Source organism: Medicago truncatula, chromosome 4 (genome assembly GCF_003473485.1).
Source record: "Medicago truncatula cultivar Jemalong A17 chromosome 4, MtrunA17r5.0-ANR, whole genome shotgun sequence".
NCBI lineage: Eukaryota > Viridiplantae > Streptophyta > Magnoliopsida > Fabales > Fabaceae > Medicago > Medicago truncatula.
Genome location: NC_053045.1, coordinates 56543564 through 56562704, shown reverse-complemented (window position 1 = coordinate 56562704; position 19141 = coordinate 56543564). Strand labels below are relative to the sequence as shown.

The 19141-nt window shown below is 31.7% G+C and overlaps 2 protein-coding genes and 1 pseudogene across 2 annotated transcripts; all 3 read left to right on the top strand.

Moving 5' to 3' along the window:
- The first annotated feature begins 436 nt into the window (after nt 1-436).
- LOC25493979 (class V chitinase-like) lies at nt 437-2444 on the top strand (annotated as a pseudogene).
- A 2431-nt stretch (nt 2445-4875) lies between these two features.
- On the top strand, nt 4876-8960 carry LOC25493978 (WD repeat-containing protein 76). Its single transcript, XM_024780997.2, is given in 6 exon segments — nt 4876-5030; nt 5105-5184; nt 6484-6899; nt 7095-7543; nt 8106-8198; nt 8394-8960. Coding segments are annotated over 6 exon segments (1365 nt in total). The 5' UTR covers nt 4876-4914; the 3' UTR covers nt 8605-8960.
- Nucleotides 8961-12607: 3647 nt separating this feature from the next.
- On the top strand, nt 12608-15183 carry LOC25493977 (WD repeat-containing protein 76). Its single transcript, XM_013602685.3, has 5 exons — nt 12608-12818; nt 12905-13454; nt 13765-14171; nt 14376-14474; nt 14719-15183. The coding sequence occupies exons 1-5, from the start codon at nt 12697-12699 to the stop codon at nt 14930-14932; spliced, it is 1392 nt and encodes a 463-aa protein (XP_013458139.1). The 5' UTR covers nt 12608-12696; the 3' UTR covers nt 14933-15183.
- The last annotated feature ends 3958 nt before the right edge of the window (nt 15184-19141 follow it).

Here is a 19141-nt window from a genome sequence, read left to right as displayed (position 1 = left end):
TTTTTTTTTTTTTAAAAAAAAACTTCAAATGAGAAATTGGTTTAAATAACTCCACATGAAAAAAATCAGTTTTCATGTTTTTTTTTTATGATTTATTTTGGATAATAAAATTTCAAAAAAATGTTTAGAACATCAATATTACTCTTCTAATTTATATCAATTAAATAGCTTTTATTAATGTTTGAGTAAGTTCTTCTCATAAAAATCATTTTAAAAAATATTAAATGAAAATATTTTTCAGTAAGTTGTTCTATAGCAAACGTAACCTTTAAAATTACCGGGAAATGTAATCTTTTGTGAAAAAAGAATGACCTTTTCTTGGGGAAAAATCTCATGTTTTGTGAGTTAAGAGTTATCAATAATTGACTCATTCCCATTCAATTCAACCATAAAGAAAATTCAAGCAATTCCCTACGATTAGCTAAGGTTGGATAAGAGTCAACAAAATGTGCTGCTATATTGCTATATATCTACATCACTTACATCCACCGCAACAAAGAAAATGGCTTACTCCAAAAAGCATTCATTCCTCTTGATTTCCACTCTCCTCATCATGATTCTACAACTCCAATTATTCTCTACAAACGCTTCCATTAAAGGTGGCTATTGGTATTCTGATAGTGGCCTTGCAGTTTCTGACATTGATCCCTCTTATTTCACACACTTGTTCTGTGCATTTGCTGACCTTGATTCTAATACCAACCAAGTCACTATTTCTTCTGCAAACGCAGCTAGTTTCTCAACCTTCACTGAAACAATCCAGGCAAAGAGTAGTTCGGTGAAAACTCTTTTATCAATTGGTGGTGGGAATTCAACTTTGGCAAAACAATTTGCTGATATGGCTAGCCAAGCCAGTAGACGAAAATCTTTCATAGATTCTTCAATTCAACTTGCTAGAAATAACAACTTCAATGGTCTTGGATCTTGACTGGGAGTATCCATCCTCCGACACAGATAAAACCAACTTTGGTTTACTCATTACGGAGTGGAGAGCTGCTGTGACCCAAGAGTCTAGCAGTTCTGGCAAGCCGACACTGCTGTTATCTGCTGCCGTGGGTGGCTCTGATCAGATCATCTCTTTGGAATACTACCCAGGTCAGGATATTGCAAACAACTTGGATTGGGTCAATGTAATGACTTATGACCTTTTCATCTCAGATAGGTATCAAACTCAAACACAACCACCTGCTCCTTTGAAAAACCCAACAGGCCAATTCAGTGTAGATGAAGGTATCACAAAATGGATTGGGTTAGGAGTTCCAAAAAGCAAACTAGCATTGGGTGTACCTTTCTATGGTTTCAAGTGGAGTTTGTCAGATCCTAATAACCATGAAATTTTTGATCAAGCTACACAGGGGCTTGGGGCAGTGAAGTACAAAGATATAATAAATGTTGGGGTGCAGGTTGTGTACAATTCCACATATGTTACTAATTATTGCTTCATAGGGACAGATTGGTATGGATACGATGACACTCAGAGTATATCTGCCAAGGTTGACTATGCCAAGCAAAATGGTTTGTTTGGATATTTTGCTTGGCATATTGAACAAGACAGCAACTGGGCTCTTTCTCAAGCAGGTACGTAGATCATTTCTTCTTATTAAACATAGCTTCGTTTTACTTATTATAGATCCTTTATAATACTCTCTCGATATACAACTATATCTTTTATAATACTGTGTATACATAACTATAATCATATGGAGTTTGTTGTTTGTTTTTTTTTATGTGGCTAACTTCAAATTTTGGTTTAGGCCTATATATTTGTTGGACTGACCCTATCCCCAGGGGATTAAGGAAGTTGCTCTTCACCTAGAAATTGCTCACAGGCACCTAAAACGCCCCGCCATCAGTAGTATATCACCATTCGGATGCCTTTTAAATTGGTTAAACCGGTTTAAAAAGTGATGAGCGGTAATTAACTATTGATGGGAAGCGAACGGTAATTAACTACCATTCGAGTTAGGTGCATGTGAGCAATTGCTAGGTGCCTAAAGAGCAATTATTAAAAAGATTGATAGAAAAACTTAACCTTAGAGTTTTACCTCTTATTCTTAATGCCATTTCAAACTGTATCATAGCGAGTCATTCTAATGGAAAAAATTAACTGTATTTTCTGCAGCTTCTCAAGCATGGGAGGCGTAGAGATAGTCCTATGCAGCAAAGAGAACAAAGATATATACATTATAGTAAAGTTATGACCTTTTTAGCTTCTATACTCTCATGTAATAATAAAAAAAATAAGAATGAGATATTAAAGAATCTCTGGTAATAAAAAGGAACTCACTCTTGCCTTACTTGATCTAATAATATGTTTAGTTTCAAAGGCATGGCAATCGTATACATGGATTGTTGAGCAATAGTCGTACATTGCTACAAAAATAAACCTCCATTTCAGTACATTACTACAAAAATAAACCTCCATTTCAGTTTTAGCTCTCATATATCTGGTTTTGCAGTCTCGGTATGTGGAACTGTCTGTTCACTTTTATACCAAAAAAAAAAGGTAAGAGAATGAAGATAGAGAACAGTTTACTTAATAGCAGTAACAACAGTTCATAAACATTGATTAATTAAAGTATCACTCGTTTGATTGATTGCCATTACTTCAAGCAAAACCAGTGGGAAAACGACAAATACTCGAGCATTAAATGTCTAAATTGAACAAAACAAAATTCATATTACAAGTGCTGTCAATATCGTCATTAGATTATATATTCTAAATAAAGAAGTAAATTAATTTTACAATATTATCGTCTTTACATCGTACATCCCAAATAAACAAGTTAAAGTTTTTGCTAAAATGGTTTAGGACCCTCCCCTATCTAAATGCTTTACCTAAAGTGGTTTTCAAATCGGACAATATATCTTATTCTTCTCTTGTAGGTTGCAGCTGCGCTTAAACTCATGACAGATCAATGATTCATTTTCCTTATAAATTAGGTAGTCTTTTTGTACTCGCTTGTAATAGGTACACTTCACGTATTTAAACCTTTTTAGAATGAATAGGATTACTAGTAGCAAGGTTTTACCACAGGCAAATTCAGAGAATCACATTATCAAAATACTATCAAGAGTCTTATTTATCTTTTCCTTCTTTTTTATCCTTTCTTAATGATTTCAACGAAGTATCAAAATTGGATGCTATTTTATTAACTTGCTAATTACCAGAATCAGTCATTTGCACTTCATTCATTTTTGACATGTTGCAACCTACTACGATGAGCCCGTGATGACTCTAGAGAGTCCACCCATATCTGCAAATCCACTTAAATTTGATGCACACTCTTATGAGGTTGGGATGTTAGCAGGAGGTAGTAGCGGAGGCCAGGTCTATGTTTGGACATTGAGCTAAGATTTTTATTCTATAATATGCAACACAAATTCTCTGAGTCCCCGTACTGTTTTGGATGTGGTATTGCAGCACAAATTCTCGACTCCCCATGCTGTTTGGGACGCAACTTGTATGAAATTTTATAAATACAAACTTTTGATTGGCCATGCGTTTCTTGAATATCCCACTCCTAAAATATGCTTACTCAATATGCACTTCTAATGGATGCAAAAACTTGTACCATTTTATTTGCCTATCTCATGTCTGTGTAAAGTATCATTTATATGCCAACTATATCCGCTGGATATGGCAAATGCTAGGATGGGGAAGTATCCAATGTGGTATACAGTCAGTTTGAAAATCACTCAAAACTTAGACAATGTGGAATTGGTAGAATTGAAGTTCTGGCAGCCTTTAGACGTGTTTGTTTGCCGGATCAACACAAATTATTTACTGAAAATGTTCCAAATGCAGGGATGGATTTCATAATGTACCTATGACAAAGCTTGTTTTGTAATGTACTGCCTTGCTGCTTGTAATTGGAAACAGAAGTTTCAGTTATTCTTTTTATTTTAGCAGTTCTCTTGTCTTTATACTTCTGCTTGTTGTAATCTTACGAAAGCTTGAGAAAAAAATTAAACGGTGGGAGGGAGAACTGACCAAAAGCAACATTGTTGTAAATGAGGCCAAGCTTTTGGTGTTGACAAGAGAAAAAAAAATGAAAAGAAGCTTGACCACCACACATTTCTTCCATGGCTTGCTCAAACCATTACGTTTAGCATCATTGCATCCACTCCATAATCAATTTTAGGGGTTTTTATCATCGGATTCATCACTCTTTTATTTTTTTATTTTTAGTTTTCAATGTTTTCAATTAATTTTTAGGTTTAAGTTTATTTTTAGTTTTGAATGGAGACTAAACTCATGAACCTTAATCTAATTTTTGAACTCAAATCTTTTTATTTTCTTTTTTGGATTTCACTATTATTTAAACTTATTTTTAAATAATTTAATTGAAAAGTAATGAATAGGTATAATTTTATCCAACTTTTCTATGGCAAATCCTACCACATCATTAACGAAGACGCCACATTATCAAAATTGAAAGGGGACAAAAAAATACTAAAGATTGTACAACTAGAAATTCTATCTTAAACGCAAATTTAAATTAAATTTATTTGGGCACACACTCACAAATAAAAATAAAATAAAAAGAGAATAAATTTAAATGATGTAACTAAATAATTTTTCTTTTAATTTTCTACATTTGTGTATGTGCGTCTAAATAAATTTAATTTATGTTTGTGCCCATGTAAGAATTGCTCTCATAAAACATTTAATCAAAAACTGGTTTTAAAAATAAAGAGAAGTTCCATGAGCTTAACTCAGTCCGGGGTTCGAACCCTGAACACGAAAGAGACTTAAAAATTGATTTCTAACAAATAAGAGGGTAACAAAAATGCATTTAAGCTTTAATAAAATAATTGTTCTTTTTTTATGTAAGTGGTAATTACCAAACTACTTCACATTTGACATTTTAGACAGACTGTGTAGGCGGGAAATCTCTGGTTCCACTATCAATGGCGACTCCTCAGAAAGTGTCCGAATACGAACGGAAGCGACTTGAAAACATTCGTCGCAACAAAGAAATGATGTCCGCACTCCAAATCCATTCCAAAGCTTCCCAACTCTCAAAGTAGTGTTTATTTCTCATTTTTATTTTCTCTAATTTTAGCATTAATTGCACTTATCGTAATTTTCGTTTTACAGGGCCGTAACCAAATCGGAGAAGAAGAAACTTAAAACTGAAACCCCTATTGCTGCTGCTAGGAGCTCCCTTCGAATTAGAGGTATTATCTTTTCGATTACAAATTAAGAAAATATTCCTTTGAGGTTCTTGAAACTCAGAAGTGACAACTAATTTGAGACAGAGAAAGTACTATTTAAAGTAGGCATTTGTTAGTATTTTCCTTATCTTTATTCTTCAAAATTTACAATGTGTTAAGAGTCCGATATTGAAAAAGTTAAGACCTCAACATTTGTTTATAAGTGTGGTAGTTCTCACTTACAAGCCAGTTTTGTAAACTCGGTCCAAATTTTTTAAGATGATATCATAATTTATTAAAGATACCAAGTCACGTTTTATATGTCCAGATAAAGTTTAAGCATATGTTTATAAGTGGGGGCAACCCCCACCTTACGACCCAAATCCTAAGACAAAAAGTGTATGATCATTCTATATAAATATAACCAGCTATCAACTAATGATAACTAACTTAACTACCTTCCTTTCAAAAAAAAAACTAACTTAACTACCTTAAACAATATTCTCTCCGTGTTTTATTATAGTATGTCACTTTGGAAAAAATATTTGTGTTTTATTTTTTCGAGGGGGTTGTGTTTTATTATGTGTCACTTTACAATATCAATGCTCCTTAAAAAAAAAAAGGCAAAATAACACAATTAGTCCCTTAACTTTATTTTAGGTAACATTTTCGTCCTTTATCTTTTTTTTGTCACGATTTAGTCCTTTATGTTATAAAATGACAATATCTTATCATTTTTTATGAGATTTTTTTCAAAAAAATTTGATTTTCTAGGCTTGTATGATGAAGATTTACGTTTGCCTATGAGTTTGATGATTTTTTTTTTGGAGTTTTTGATTATTTTTTTCATAAAAAATGATATCTATGTTGTTATTTTATAACATAAATGACTAACTCGTGACAAAAAAAAATATAAATGACGAAAGTGTTACCTAAAAAAAAATATCAATGCATTATTAATATTTTTTTTCTTGCTAACCAATGCCCTCAGGGCAGTGGTTAAGGAATCTACAAATAGAAATTTTGTTTTGGAAATGTAAAACTTTACTTTTGATAAAGTAATGATTGCACAACTTTTTCATGAAAACTTACTTGTTTTATATGCTTAACTATTGCCCTTAAGGCACTAGTTAGCATTCTCCATTCTTTTAATATCTCTCTTTTTCATGTAATTAATGAAGGATAATTTTGTAATTCAACTTTTCAATATAAAATTAACTACGTTTCTTAATACGTGTAAAAACATCAAGACAACTTATAATAAAATAAGAACGAGTATTCAACTAATTCTAACAAATCTCAAACTATCTGTAACGGTAACAGGTATTCCAGCTCTCACTCTTGAAACTAAACCTCTCAATCAAACTATGGATCCTCTTCCCATGAAGGATACTTACAAGGGTACGCACTCGGATCGCTCTTTTGTTGAATCACTAGCTGATAGTAGTATGTCCAACAAGGAACAAGTCAATGATACTTCAAAAAATAGGAAGAAAATTGAGTGTTCACTTGAGTTGGAATCTTTGTCTTTGGATCGTAAAAATATAGCACGTGTTGTTCCTGACGGCGGCATAACTCACTTGCGATTTTTACCTTCCAATGATTTCAAGATGGTAGTAGCCGGTAACAGAGTCGGGGATATTGGGTTCTGGAATGTTGGAGAAAGTGAGGTTTTTGTGTACCATCCACATCAGGCTCCCATTTCTGGGATCTCCATTCACCCACATTGCTTGTCAAAGGTGTGTGAATTCTCAGACAGTTCAACTTTGTTTGGATAAAGAGCTTAATTAAGTGTTTATATATAAGTTATTTTGATAGCAAAAGATGCATTAAAATCACACTATTTTCATAGCAGCCCTGTAGTTATTTTCTGTTAACATGTTTGTGAAATAACAGAATTTTCTGAAGCAGTGATAATTGATTTTAATACGCAGATATACACAAGTTGTAATGATGGATTTGTTAGGATGATGGATGCTGAGAAGGAAGTTTTTGATATGGTATATCATAGTAGTAACGATGAATCCAAAAAAAAGAAAGATAAAGGTATATATGCTCTCTCACAGCCCAAGAATGAGGCAAACTGTTTATATTTAGCTGAGGGTTCTGGATATTTGACTGTTTGGGATAATAGGATAGGAAAATGTTCGTCTTCGTCCCGCTTAGATTTGCATCAATTGAGGATTAATACAATAGATTTCAACCCTGAAAACCCTCACATTGGTGTTACCAGTTCATCTGATGGAACTGCATGTACCTGAGATTTCAGATGTATTGGTGGTATGGGTAAAGGTAACCTCACAGCTTTAAGGAAATTTACCTATGAAGGGGGGATGCAATCTGCCTACTTCTCTCCTTCTGGACGTAGCATTGCAATCACAAGGTATGAAGCACTTGATCCATTCTTAATGTAACTATTTTTCAATACTTTAAGGGCACAAGGTATTGAAGAGGACTTTGAGGGGAAAGGACTTTGGGGGTTCGTTTTTCTTCATAATACAAGAATCTTCTTAATTTGGGGGAACTCAAAAATTGTATTGGAGGAGGATTTTGGAGGGTCTATATGAATTCTTCAAATTCAATTTATGTTGTTATAATATTTTAAAATAAAAAGTATATTGATCATAAGCATTAATTTATCACTCTCTAAAAAAACATTCTTTCAAAAAATGAAAAGACTTCACCGTTTTCCCCTATATTTCCCTCCCCTCCAAACTCGCAAACAAAGCATAAGTGAGGTGCAATGTGAATGTGCTTACTTGTGTGGTCTTGTATTTATTTTTATTTTTATTTGCCAACTTCAGTTCTGCATAGTAACTTGATTCCAAAAGTATGTTTTTTATTTTTCAAGCCTCAATTATAATCTCTTGATGATTTCATTCCTTGGTTTTATTTACCCAATCGTGAATTTGATTGGATTGCGTTGATATAATCTCTTGATGTAGCTCGAAGAACACGATTGGCATATACAGCGGAGTTAACTTGGAGGACGCAGCTTTTGTTTATCATGAAAGTATCAAAGTGTTTTCTACTTTCAGGTGCGATTTTAGAGGAAGCATCAGATCTTTGTTGAGTTTGTATGCATCTCATTTGCCATCTGCTGTTTGAAATGTTTTTACATCAAAGCTTTGAGACATTTCAATTAAGCTTCCAATCTTCATATGTTAAAAAGGAATTTATTTGATTCATGACAAAAGCAGTTGACATTTGTTATCTTGATTTTATGGTAACAGGGCAATATGGGGTTGGGACGATTCTTACATCTTCATGGGGAGTGAGAAAAGAGGAGTTGATGTTGTCTCTGCAGTTCAAAAGGCAACCGTGATGACTCTAGAAAGCCCACTCATATCTGCAATTCCACTTAAATTTGATGCACACTCTTATGAGGTTGGGATGTTAGCAGGAGCTAGCTGGGGCCAAGTCTATGTTTGGACATTGAGCTAAGATTTTTATTCTATAATATGCAGCACAAATTTTGGAGTCCCCGTGTTGTTTTGGATGTGATATTGCAGCACACATTCTCGAGTCCCTATGCTGTTTTGGACGCAACTTGTATGAAGTTTTATAAATACAAACTTTTGACTGGCTATGCATTTCTTGAATATCCCACCATGATTCCAAACATATACTTATTCTATATGCACTTCTATTGGATGCAAAAACTTGTACCATTTTATTTGCCTATCTTCATGCCTTTTTTGTGTAAAGTATCATCTATATGCCAAATGCTAGGATGTGATGACAGTCCGTCATTCGCTATTTTTAGAGTCTTTTTATATGTAGTTTGATCACAAATTGGAGTTCACAAGTTAACTTATGCAGCAAAAGAGTAGAAAACTGAAGAAAATACAAAGAAGAGAATCGTGTCACGATTTGGTAAAAACGTGACACGATTTTAGAAGACCAAAATCAAGCTTCGACATTGAAGAAATCGTGTCACGATGGCATAATCGTGGCACGATCTGAGGAAACCCTAATTCAGTGATTTGCGATTCAAGGAGAATCGTGTCACGATTTACTTAAATCGTGGCACGATATTAGACGAAATTATGTGCCTATTTAAGCTGAAGTCTATTCCAAAGACAAGGGTTACGATTTGGAGAGAGCAAAGTGCGATTTTGAGACCTAAAGACGGCTAGGAGGGCGATTTCTTCAACCTTCTATCAGTTCATGTATGTTTTGATTCCACTATTGATTATGTTATTTGTAAACTCAAATATGAGTAGCTAAATCTCTTAGAGATTAGGTCTGAGATGATTCTTTGTAACCCTTATTGAACCATGTTGCTGTGAAACTCTATTTATTGTGAATGACAATCTAGTTTTTATTCAATTCAATTGTTCTTAATGCTTTTTATATCCTGATCAAATATAAACATGATTTAGTGAGAATGAATGACTACTGACCATAGCTTTCTACTTAGACATAATTGAATTTTTCTAATAATAATGGTTAGTCTAGGAATGGATAATCATTTATTATTGATATTAGGTTAACGTTCTTAAAACCTTCAAAGATTATTAGACCACCTAAGGAATTAGGAGCTGTAGTTTGAGAAGAGAGTCCTGACTCAAGGGATTGATTAGGACTATTTTGTTAACTATCATGGAACTAGAAAATCATTCATAAGAATAGGTGCAGTATACCAATTAGGGGAACATATATAGATAATTCGAAAGACCTGATCTCATCTCTCTTCATATTTTCTAACCAAATCTATATTTTCTTACTCAATCTTCATTTTATGTTATTTAATTTTATGCAATCAAATAAAATCTAAACAAAATAATTTATACATCCTAAATATTTACTTATTTCTAAATTGAGATTAACACAGTCCTTGTGAGAACGATATTTTTTTTATTACTTCGATATGTTTTTAGTACACTTGCTAAAAATATCTATCAGAAAGTATCCCATATGGTATACAGTCAATTTCTGAAAATTGCTCAAAACTTAGACAATGTGGAATTGGTTGACATTGGGTATAATTATATAGGTTACTCAAATTTTGTTTGCAGCATAGTTGAAGTTCTGGCAGCCTTTAGACATGTTTGTTTGCTGGATCAACAGAAATTATTTACTGAAAATTTTCCAAATGATAAGGTTGGATTTCGTAAAGTACTTTCTTACTGCTTGTAATTGAAAAGAGAAGTTTCAGCCATTCTTTTAATTTTAGCAATTCTCTTGCTGCTTATAATGTACAAACAAAAATCTACATTTTAGATTTATTCATTTAATGATGCACATGATCTTTATTATAGACCACATAAATGAACCTAAAATATAAATTTTTGCTTATATTAGTGACCAGGGTGTACTTTTGTTTGTTGTAATCTTAGCAAACTGAAAATAGCATCATCATAACCATGACCAAAAGTGGCATTATATTGGTTGCCGGGTTGGTCTTGTAATATTACAATATCACTAGGAAATGAAAGTATTTTTTGATAAACATCATTGTAACGACATATAGTATCACACTTTTTTTGGAACTAAAAAAGATACTGCAAATCTATATCTGTTGCCGGGGGCGGACCCAGACATTAATTTGGTGTGGCAACTACCACACCATACTTTACGGTGGATCTGCCCCTGTCTGCTCCACTCTACTCCACTCACGGGATTAAGGCCTTTCATTTCCTTTTGGTTAAAGGTTCATTTTCTCGCATGTAAGCTGTTTATTTTTGGTTCTTTGATCGGCTAGAGATTTCATTGTTTCTTTAGAAATAGAAAAACAATCGGTTGCCCTAATATGTGGGTTGTACCTACAAAAATGCCCGGGAGTTAATATCACTTAGTAATGATATTTGAACAACTATTTGATGACACTTTTTGTTACAATCTTCTTTTTCTCTCTTCTAATTAGTCAAAAATAATATAAAGAGGAAAAAGAAAAGAGATAGTAAGAACATGATGTGAGTATAAAAGAGAGGGTTGTTTAAAATTTATCACAAAATAATTGTATAAATATCATTTATCTATTGCTTAACATGTGCAACAAGGTATATAATAAAATTCTCTAAAAAAAAGTATATAATAAAGTTACTGAATCAGTTTACATGTTTTTCTTACTATTTCTTTGGGTACAATACTTTATATATATAAATGATAAATTATGCATATAAATAAACGATAAATCCAAAGAGTTTAATTCTTATTTTGATGTGGTGTTACTTGAAACATTGGAGTACGTTCCTATTTTGATGTCAATTTTAGTAGGTTAGTTTGATTTCTTAAAAAGAAAAATTAACACACTTTGCATACATCTTAAGATTGATGATATGAAAGAAATAGAGAGATAAAACGGAAATGAGACTTTGAATAAATGTTTCGAAATAAAGAGCGTACAAATATACTATATTTAGGTTAAAAAAAGAATTGATTTCGTAATCTTAATTCAATGGACATAAACATTGTATATACAAATGTCGGGGTTTGAACTTCAAACATTTAATTTATTCACTTTAAAAAAGTGAAACTTTAATCAATATCCTACTTAATAAAAAGAAGGCTTAATACATCCCTCGATCCCTTAACTTATTTTAATTTCCCAGTGTGGTTCCTTAACTATTAAACGTTTCAATTTGGTCCTTATCTTTGTTTTCGTCATATTTTATTAATTTTAAATCTCTAAAAAAGAAGACCGTTGGATAAAGGAAGTTCATCATATCTAACCGTGTACCACCAACACCTAACTATCTGAAATTTAATTTTTAAAAATAATATAAATTCATTTATATTAATTTAGAAATAAAAAATTTCTAAACAATTGGAAAATTAATTTTCGAAAATAAAAAAAATCTAAAAATTTTGAAAAAAATTCAGGAATCTAGAAAATTACTTTTAATTTGGAAAGAAAACTCTGAACTTTTTCGAAATATATTTTCTAATAATTAGCCAAAATGGATTTTTGTTAATTCAGAGTTTTTTCGAAAATAAAAAGATTTTAAAAAATTCAGGAATTTAATTTTCAAAATACAAAAAAAAGCAAAAGTTTAAAAAAAATGTCAGATTTTTTTTCTACAAAATTAAAATTTTGGAAAATATTTTAAATTTTAATAATCTCGATACAAATTTAGAAAAAATTCAGATTATTTTAAAAATTCAGATTATTATTTTTTCAAAATTTGATTATTTTCGAAAAAATTCAGATTACTTTAAAAATCATTTTTGTACGAAATTATGAAGATTTTACGATTTTAGCTGATTCTAACCAAAAGCCATTTTGGCTAATTATTAAAAAATATTTTTTGAAAAAGTTCAGATTTTTCTTTCCAAATTAAATGTAATTCTCCAGGTTTTTTTTTTATAAAAAAATCCTGAATTTTTTTAGAATTTTTTAATTTTTAAAAATTAATTTTTCAATTTGCCGCCATTGTGGGTCATGAGTTCCCGCGCAAACCACCTTCCTTTGTTGTGAGCAATAAATAAATCTGTAAAGCAAAAACGCCTTTCTCTCTCTCACTATTCCAATCCAATTCGGAAAACCCAAATCCCTAATTTCCTCTTTTTTCTTCTCTTCTCTTCTCTTTAATGGCGCCTCAGAAACTCACTGAGTACGAACGCAAACGACTCGAAAACATTCGCCGCAACAATGAAATGATGGCCGCTCTTAAAGTTCACACTAAAGCCACCGAACTCTCCATTCTTCCCAAGTATTCTTTCTTATTCTTTTTCACTATCAAATCATTCATCATTTTCTATGTATTCAATTTCAATTTTCGTTTTTTTTAATTGACAGGGCCGTTACCAAATCGTATAGCGTGAAATCTGAGAAAAAACCCAAAACCGAAACCCCAATTGTTATCAGACGCTCACTTCGAACCAGAGGTATTCCACCAGATTCCAAAGGCTCTGATTCTAGCACTCTCACTCGCAATTCCCCTCAAAAAATTAACGATTTTGTTCAAAATTTGGGTCCTATTCCCATGAAAGATGCTTATAAAGGCGATGATGATTCGGACCGTTCTTTCATTGAATCACTCGTTGGTATGTCCAACAAGGAATTTTCAGAAGAAGAACTTAATGGGTCTGCAAAAAAGAAGAAGAAAATTGAGTGTTCACTTGAGTTGGAATCTTTGAATTTGGATCCAGAAAATATTGCACGTGTTGTTCCCGGAAGGATAACCCAAATGCGGTTTTGCCCTTCCAATGATGTTAAGATGGTGGCAGCGGGTAACAAATTCGGTGATATTGGGTTCTGGAATGTTGGAGAAAGTGAGATTTTTTTGTATCATCCACATCAGGCTCCTATTTCTGGGATCTTGTTTCAACCGCATTGCTTATCAAAGGTTTGTGAATTCTTAATCTCGATTTCTGAATCAGTTTGTTATTTTTGCGGATAGTATGTTTGCATTGAGTCTATATTTTGATATATATTTTTTTTTTAAAATTATATTAATTTGAATGACTAATATGATAGATGATTATATAACATTTCAATCACAATGATTTCATTTTTATTAACATTTTATAGTTTCTATAATTTAGAAAAGGAAAATAAGCATTTTTCTCCAAAAAAACCTTCATTCAAACATACCCTTATATATTTTCTGTAAGTAGCAGAATTGTCTAATACTGTGATCATTGATCTGTATGCAGATATACACAAGTTGTTACGATGGACTTATTCGATTGATGGATGCTGAGAAGGAAATATTTGATATGGTATACAACGGTGAAAACAGTATATATGCCCTCTCACAGCCAAAGAATGAGGTGAACTGTTTATATTTTGCCGAGGGTTCTGGGGGTCTGTCTGTTTGGGATAACAGGATAGGAAAATGTTCGTCCCAATGGGATTTGCATGAAAGTAGGATTAATACAATAGATTTCAGCCCGCAAACCACTCATATTGTAGCTACCAGTTCCTCTGATGGAACTGCATGTACCTGGGATTTGAGATCTATTGGGGGTCCTAAGCACACATCCTTGAGGACATTTACTCACAAAAGGTCTGTGCAATCGGCCTATTTTTCGCCTTCTGGATGCAGCCTTGCCACTACAAGGTATGAGGCCTTTGTTCCATTTTTAATATCACTAGATTCCATGTGAATATGCTTACTTGTATGGCCTATTACTTATTGTTTTGATAACTGTAGTCGGCATGTTAACTAGATTCCTTTTTTTTTTGTGATTCGTAATTATTTTGAGCCGGGTTTTTGTTAACTGTGAATTTGATGGATTGAGTTGATGGATTTTGTTAATTGTAGCCTGGACAATACTATTGGTATATACGGTGGTGTTAACTTAGAGGATAAAATTTCCGTTTATCATGACAATCAGACCGGAAGATGGATTTCAACTTTCAGGTGCGGTTTCTGGGGAAGTATTGAATATTTAAGTTGTTATAGTATTAGTTATGCCTCTCTTTTGCCATTTGCTGAATTTGCCCCACTTTGCAAAATAATATCCATATCAATGTGGGACTTAACTCTAAACTGTATGATGTTTGGAGATAATTTTTACATTTCAATTGATATTTCACACTTCATATGTAAAAAGGAAATTTATTTGATTCTAGTTGACATTGTTATCTTGGTTTTGTGGTAGCAGAGCAATATGGGGTTGGGACAATTCATACATCTTCATCGGGAATATGAAAAGAGGAGTTGACGTTGTCTCCACAGTTCAAAGGGCAACAATAAAGACACTACAGAGCCCACACATATCTGCAATTCCATGCAGATTTGATGCAAACTCTTGTGAGGTTGGGATGCTAGCAGGAGCTACAAGTGGAGGCCAGGTCTATATCTGGACATCAAGCTAAGAATTTTATTCTATATGCACTTCTGTTGGATGCAAAAATGTGTACCATTTTAGTTGCTTATTTTCAGTCCATCTTGTGTAAAGTATCATCTTTGTGCCAGCTATGATTCTGTATCTGGAATTGCATAATGAACTTATAGTCAAAAGCATCAATGACTGATCAGACCTGCCTGTCATAATGCATTTCCCATCAGTTTTGTTGGTAACCTCGTCACATTGCCTATTTCTGCATTTCACATCCTCATAGGATAAGCTATGTTGCAGATATTGCAAACTTTAATTACTGTTTCGTTAAGTTAGTTTTTAAGTTAGTTTTTATATATTTCTGTTTAATATAAAATTCTGATGTTAAATTCTGAATTGTCCAATCAAGATTAGAGAACCACTAACTTCCTGCATGCAGCATGTATGCGTTCAGTGACATGGGACTGCACTAAAACCTGGTCCCTCGAGTTGTTTTGGCATTGAACATGCTTTGAAATTCATGTTCATGGTAAAATAAACATGTTATATTTATATATTCTCATAACCAACCTAGACTCTTGAGTTTTGGATTACTAAGTAACAATATTTAGTTCCCTTACCATTTATTAGTGAGTGATTTCACCCATAAGATCTTTCAAATTTAGGGTGCGTTTCTTCTGGATTTTTCAGCAAAAGATCTATTTTGGCATTTTGAAGTGTTCAGAATTTTTCAAAAATTATTTTATTATATAAAAAAACTTTTAACTCTAAAATGAAATGATATTAGGATTAGTTTTTCTCTAATTGGGACGACACAAGGGTCAATTTTTATCTAGTCCCGTCTTCTAAAATCATATTTAATTAACATTACTAGTATATTTGTTTCGTTAACATAATGTTAGATTTCAAAATGGTGACGTTAAAAGTTAGGTTCTTTTTACTTTGTGAAAACATTTTCTATTTTTGTTTTCTAAAATATCCGCTCTTTTTAACTAGCTAATAAGATGTAAGATTTTTGAATTGAATGATTACGATGAAGAGAAAATAAAATAGTAACTAAGGTCCTAGAAATAAAATAAAAAACAATAATTTTTTACATTTTCATTCTTTCCAACCAAAAAGAAAGTATTACTATCGGAGGCAATAGTTAAGGAATTAAAATTAGAAAAAATAAAGGGTCTTGTTAACTGATGTTCTCGGACGCGATATTATTATATTTGTTTCCTTAACTAGTGCTCCGGAGCATCAATTAACATTCCCAAAAATAAAAAGACAAGTTTTGCGCATTGAAAAAAACACTTTTCACCTTTTCAAAAAAAAAATTTGAACACTTTTCAACTTTCAAAAAATAGAATATACAATTTTTCAGATAATATTTTTATTTTTATAATTCTTTAACAATCGAGGGACATTTCTAAGTATTTTTTTTTTAAAAAATGCATACACTTTTTCATTTAAGAAGTCTATTATCTCGTTTTGAAATGAAGAGACACTTATCATGTTAGCAAGTAAAATTAACATAAACTTTTAGAAATAAAAATAGAAAAATGTTTTTACAAAATAACCCATATATTATAAATTGAATACGAGACAGTGAGGGAGATGTTTATAAATTGAATACGAGATTTGCAATCTTAAATATGAATTGGATTTTGATCCGGACACGGTTGAGACGATACACTGTTTTGATTTAGCTTTACGTGTTTGTAAGCTTTGTTAATTGTATTTTTTCTCATCTCGTCTGGCTCAAAGTCTAAGTGCTTGTTTGGTATCACGTCTGATAGTCTTAAAAGCCAGTTGGTTTTTTGAAACGCTGTTTCAACATACTTTTGATGTTTGGATGGGTTTCATAATTAATTCTCTGAAACGCGGATTTGGCCCCAAACGTGGGTTGTTTTTTCAAAGCTACAAATTGAAGCTTTCACGGCAAAGCAAAATCGAATCAAACAATTTATTTTTCAATGACATGTAAATTTACATAATTACCCATATTACACATTAACAACTTTCTTCTTCACAAACACACACCTTCGATACAGATCTATCTTCCCCTCTGTGAGCTTGAGGCCAATCAGACCAGTACTAAGTGATGGAGAAATGGTAGGATGGAAGAAAAATAGTGAGATGGGGGAGAAGAAAGGTTAGAAGCGTAAGAGTAGTGAGAGGTGAGAAGGAGATGGAAATGGTAGAAATGTAAAGAAGCTTATGAGAAATGTAAGAAATAGAAGAAGGAACACGTGATTTCTAGAGTGACATAAATTGGAGTTTTTTTTATCTATTGGGTTGGGTTATGTTCCAATATTTTGGATTGATAATATCGTTTGATGCTTTGTATTTTCACACCCTTGGAAATTTTTTATATTGTATTAAAAATAACCAAATTGATAAAAAAATATTTTTTTTTTTTTTAAAAAAATCTTATAAATTTTCTTAAAAAAAAAAAGATTTTTATAAACCGATATATATATATTTGATATTCAAACTGATATTATTATAAAATAAATTTTTGAACCAATAAAAATCCACTTATGATTTTAGATAAGTTCAAATAAGTATCTAAAATAAGAATGGGATGTTTAGTTTTAAATACAATTAAAAGGATAATTTTGTCATTTTACATTCAAAATCAATTTTGATTCAAACTATCCAAATGAAATCAACTCATAAGAATCACTTTCAAACAAGTGTATCCAAACATAATCAATTCACCTCAAACTCACTTTTAACCAAAATCAATTCTCTCAAACTCAATTCTATCAAAATCAATTCTCGTCAGCGCCATTCCAAACTCACTTTTAGTGTGTGTTTGATTTAGCTTTGATAGAATTGATTCTGACAGAATTGATTTTGATAGAATTGATTGTGACAGAATTGATTTATGTTTGGATACAATAATGCAGAATTGATTAAACAAAATGAATGTTGTTTGGATAATTTTTATCAAAATTGCTTTTGAATGGACATGGCTAAATTCAGGTAAATGTGGATAGTTGAATGTATATGTAGATCAATACTAAATATAGATATATTATTTAATTTAAAAATAATAAATACAATTATTAAACTAAATTTTTATTTTTTTTACAAAATATTTGTTCATATATTTTATATTTTTTGAAAAAATATTTTTAAGTTAAATAATACTAGAGTTAGTTGTCAAAAATGATAAAATATATCGTAAAAAAAAAAGGTAAAAGAAAAAATACAGGGGACACCGTAAAGGAAAATTCAAAATTTGGTAACTCATGACCATAAATATTTTTCGGGGGCTAATTTGATTCGCTACGTTTTATGATTAAATTTTGTTCATCAAATTAATTACAAAGCAAAAAGAAAGAGAATTGATAAAGGGCAATAAAGAAAAATAATAGATTGTAATAATCAAAATATAAAATTTAATGTAGAATTGATTGGTAGCTTCAAGGATAATTGCATTTGGAGGATAGAAGCAATTCTTAAAAGTCAAATCAAACACCATTGAAAACTCAATTTTTCATTTTTGAGGGTTGTAGAATCATTTCTTGCCTTGTTGGTGCTAAAAAGCCAAAACAAACAGGATTTAATTCAAAACCAAAGCTCAATTAAGAGTCAAAAATTATGTGTCTAGGCATTATGTTTTCCTTGTAGTTTATTTTGTTCGAACTTATGTTGTTTTGTAACTTTTGTATTTTATTTTGGTACGTCCTGTGATGGGAAAATTGTGTTTTTGTAGTAATATATATAATTCCTTTTACTTCTTAAAAAAAGTCTAATATATTATACACGACTTTTTTTTTAAGGAATATTTTTATACACGACTGAGTACTTCGTTTCTAAAATCCCTTTTTAATTAACAATAATATATCTTTTCGCTAACGTTGAATTGTGCTGAGCATTTTTAACTTCAGTTTGGCTTTACCATAAGTTAAACCAATTCTAAATTGAATTTATCCCTAAACCATCGGATGCCATGTTAGATTTTAAAGTGATGAGGTCGACTGCAAAGATGGTTAAGTAAAAATTTAATTGTTGGTTTAATTGTACTTTCCCCCCTATAATTTGCCAATTGTGCGATTTTGCACCCTATAGTTTTAAACGAGCGATTTTGCCCCCTATAGTTTTTCCCCTTTCTGATTTTATGGTCCCCATGACATTTAATGCTTATGTGTCTGTTTTTTATCAATTAATGTGTGCCACGTGTATAATTTTATTTTTTAAAAAAATAAAAAAATTGTATTTTTCAGATTTTGAGAGAAGGAGGCACGTG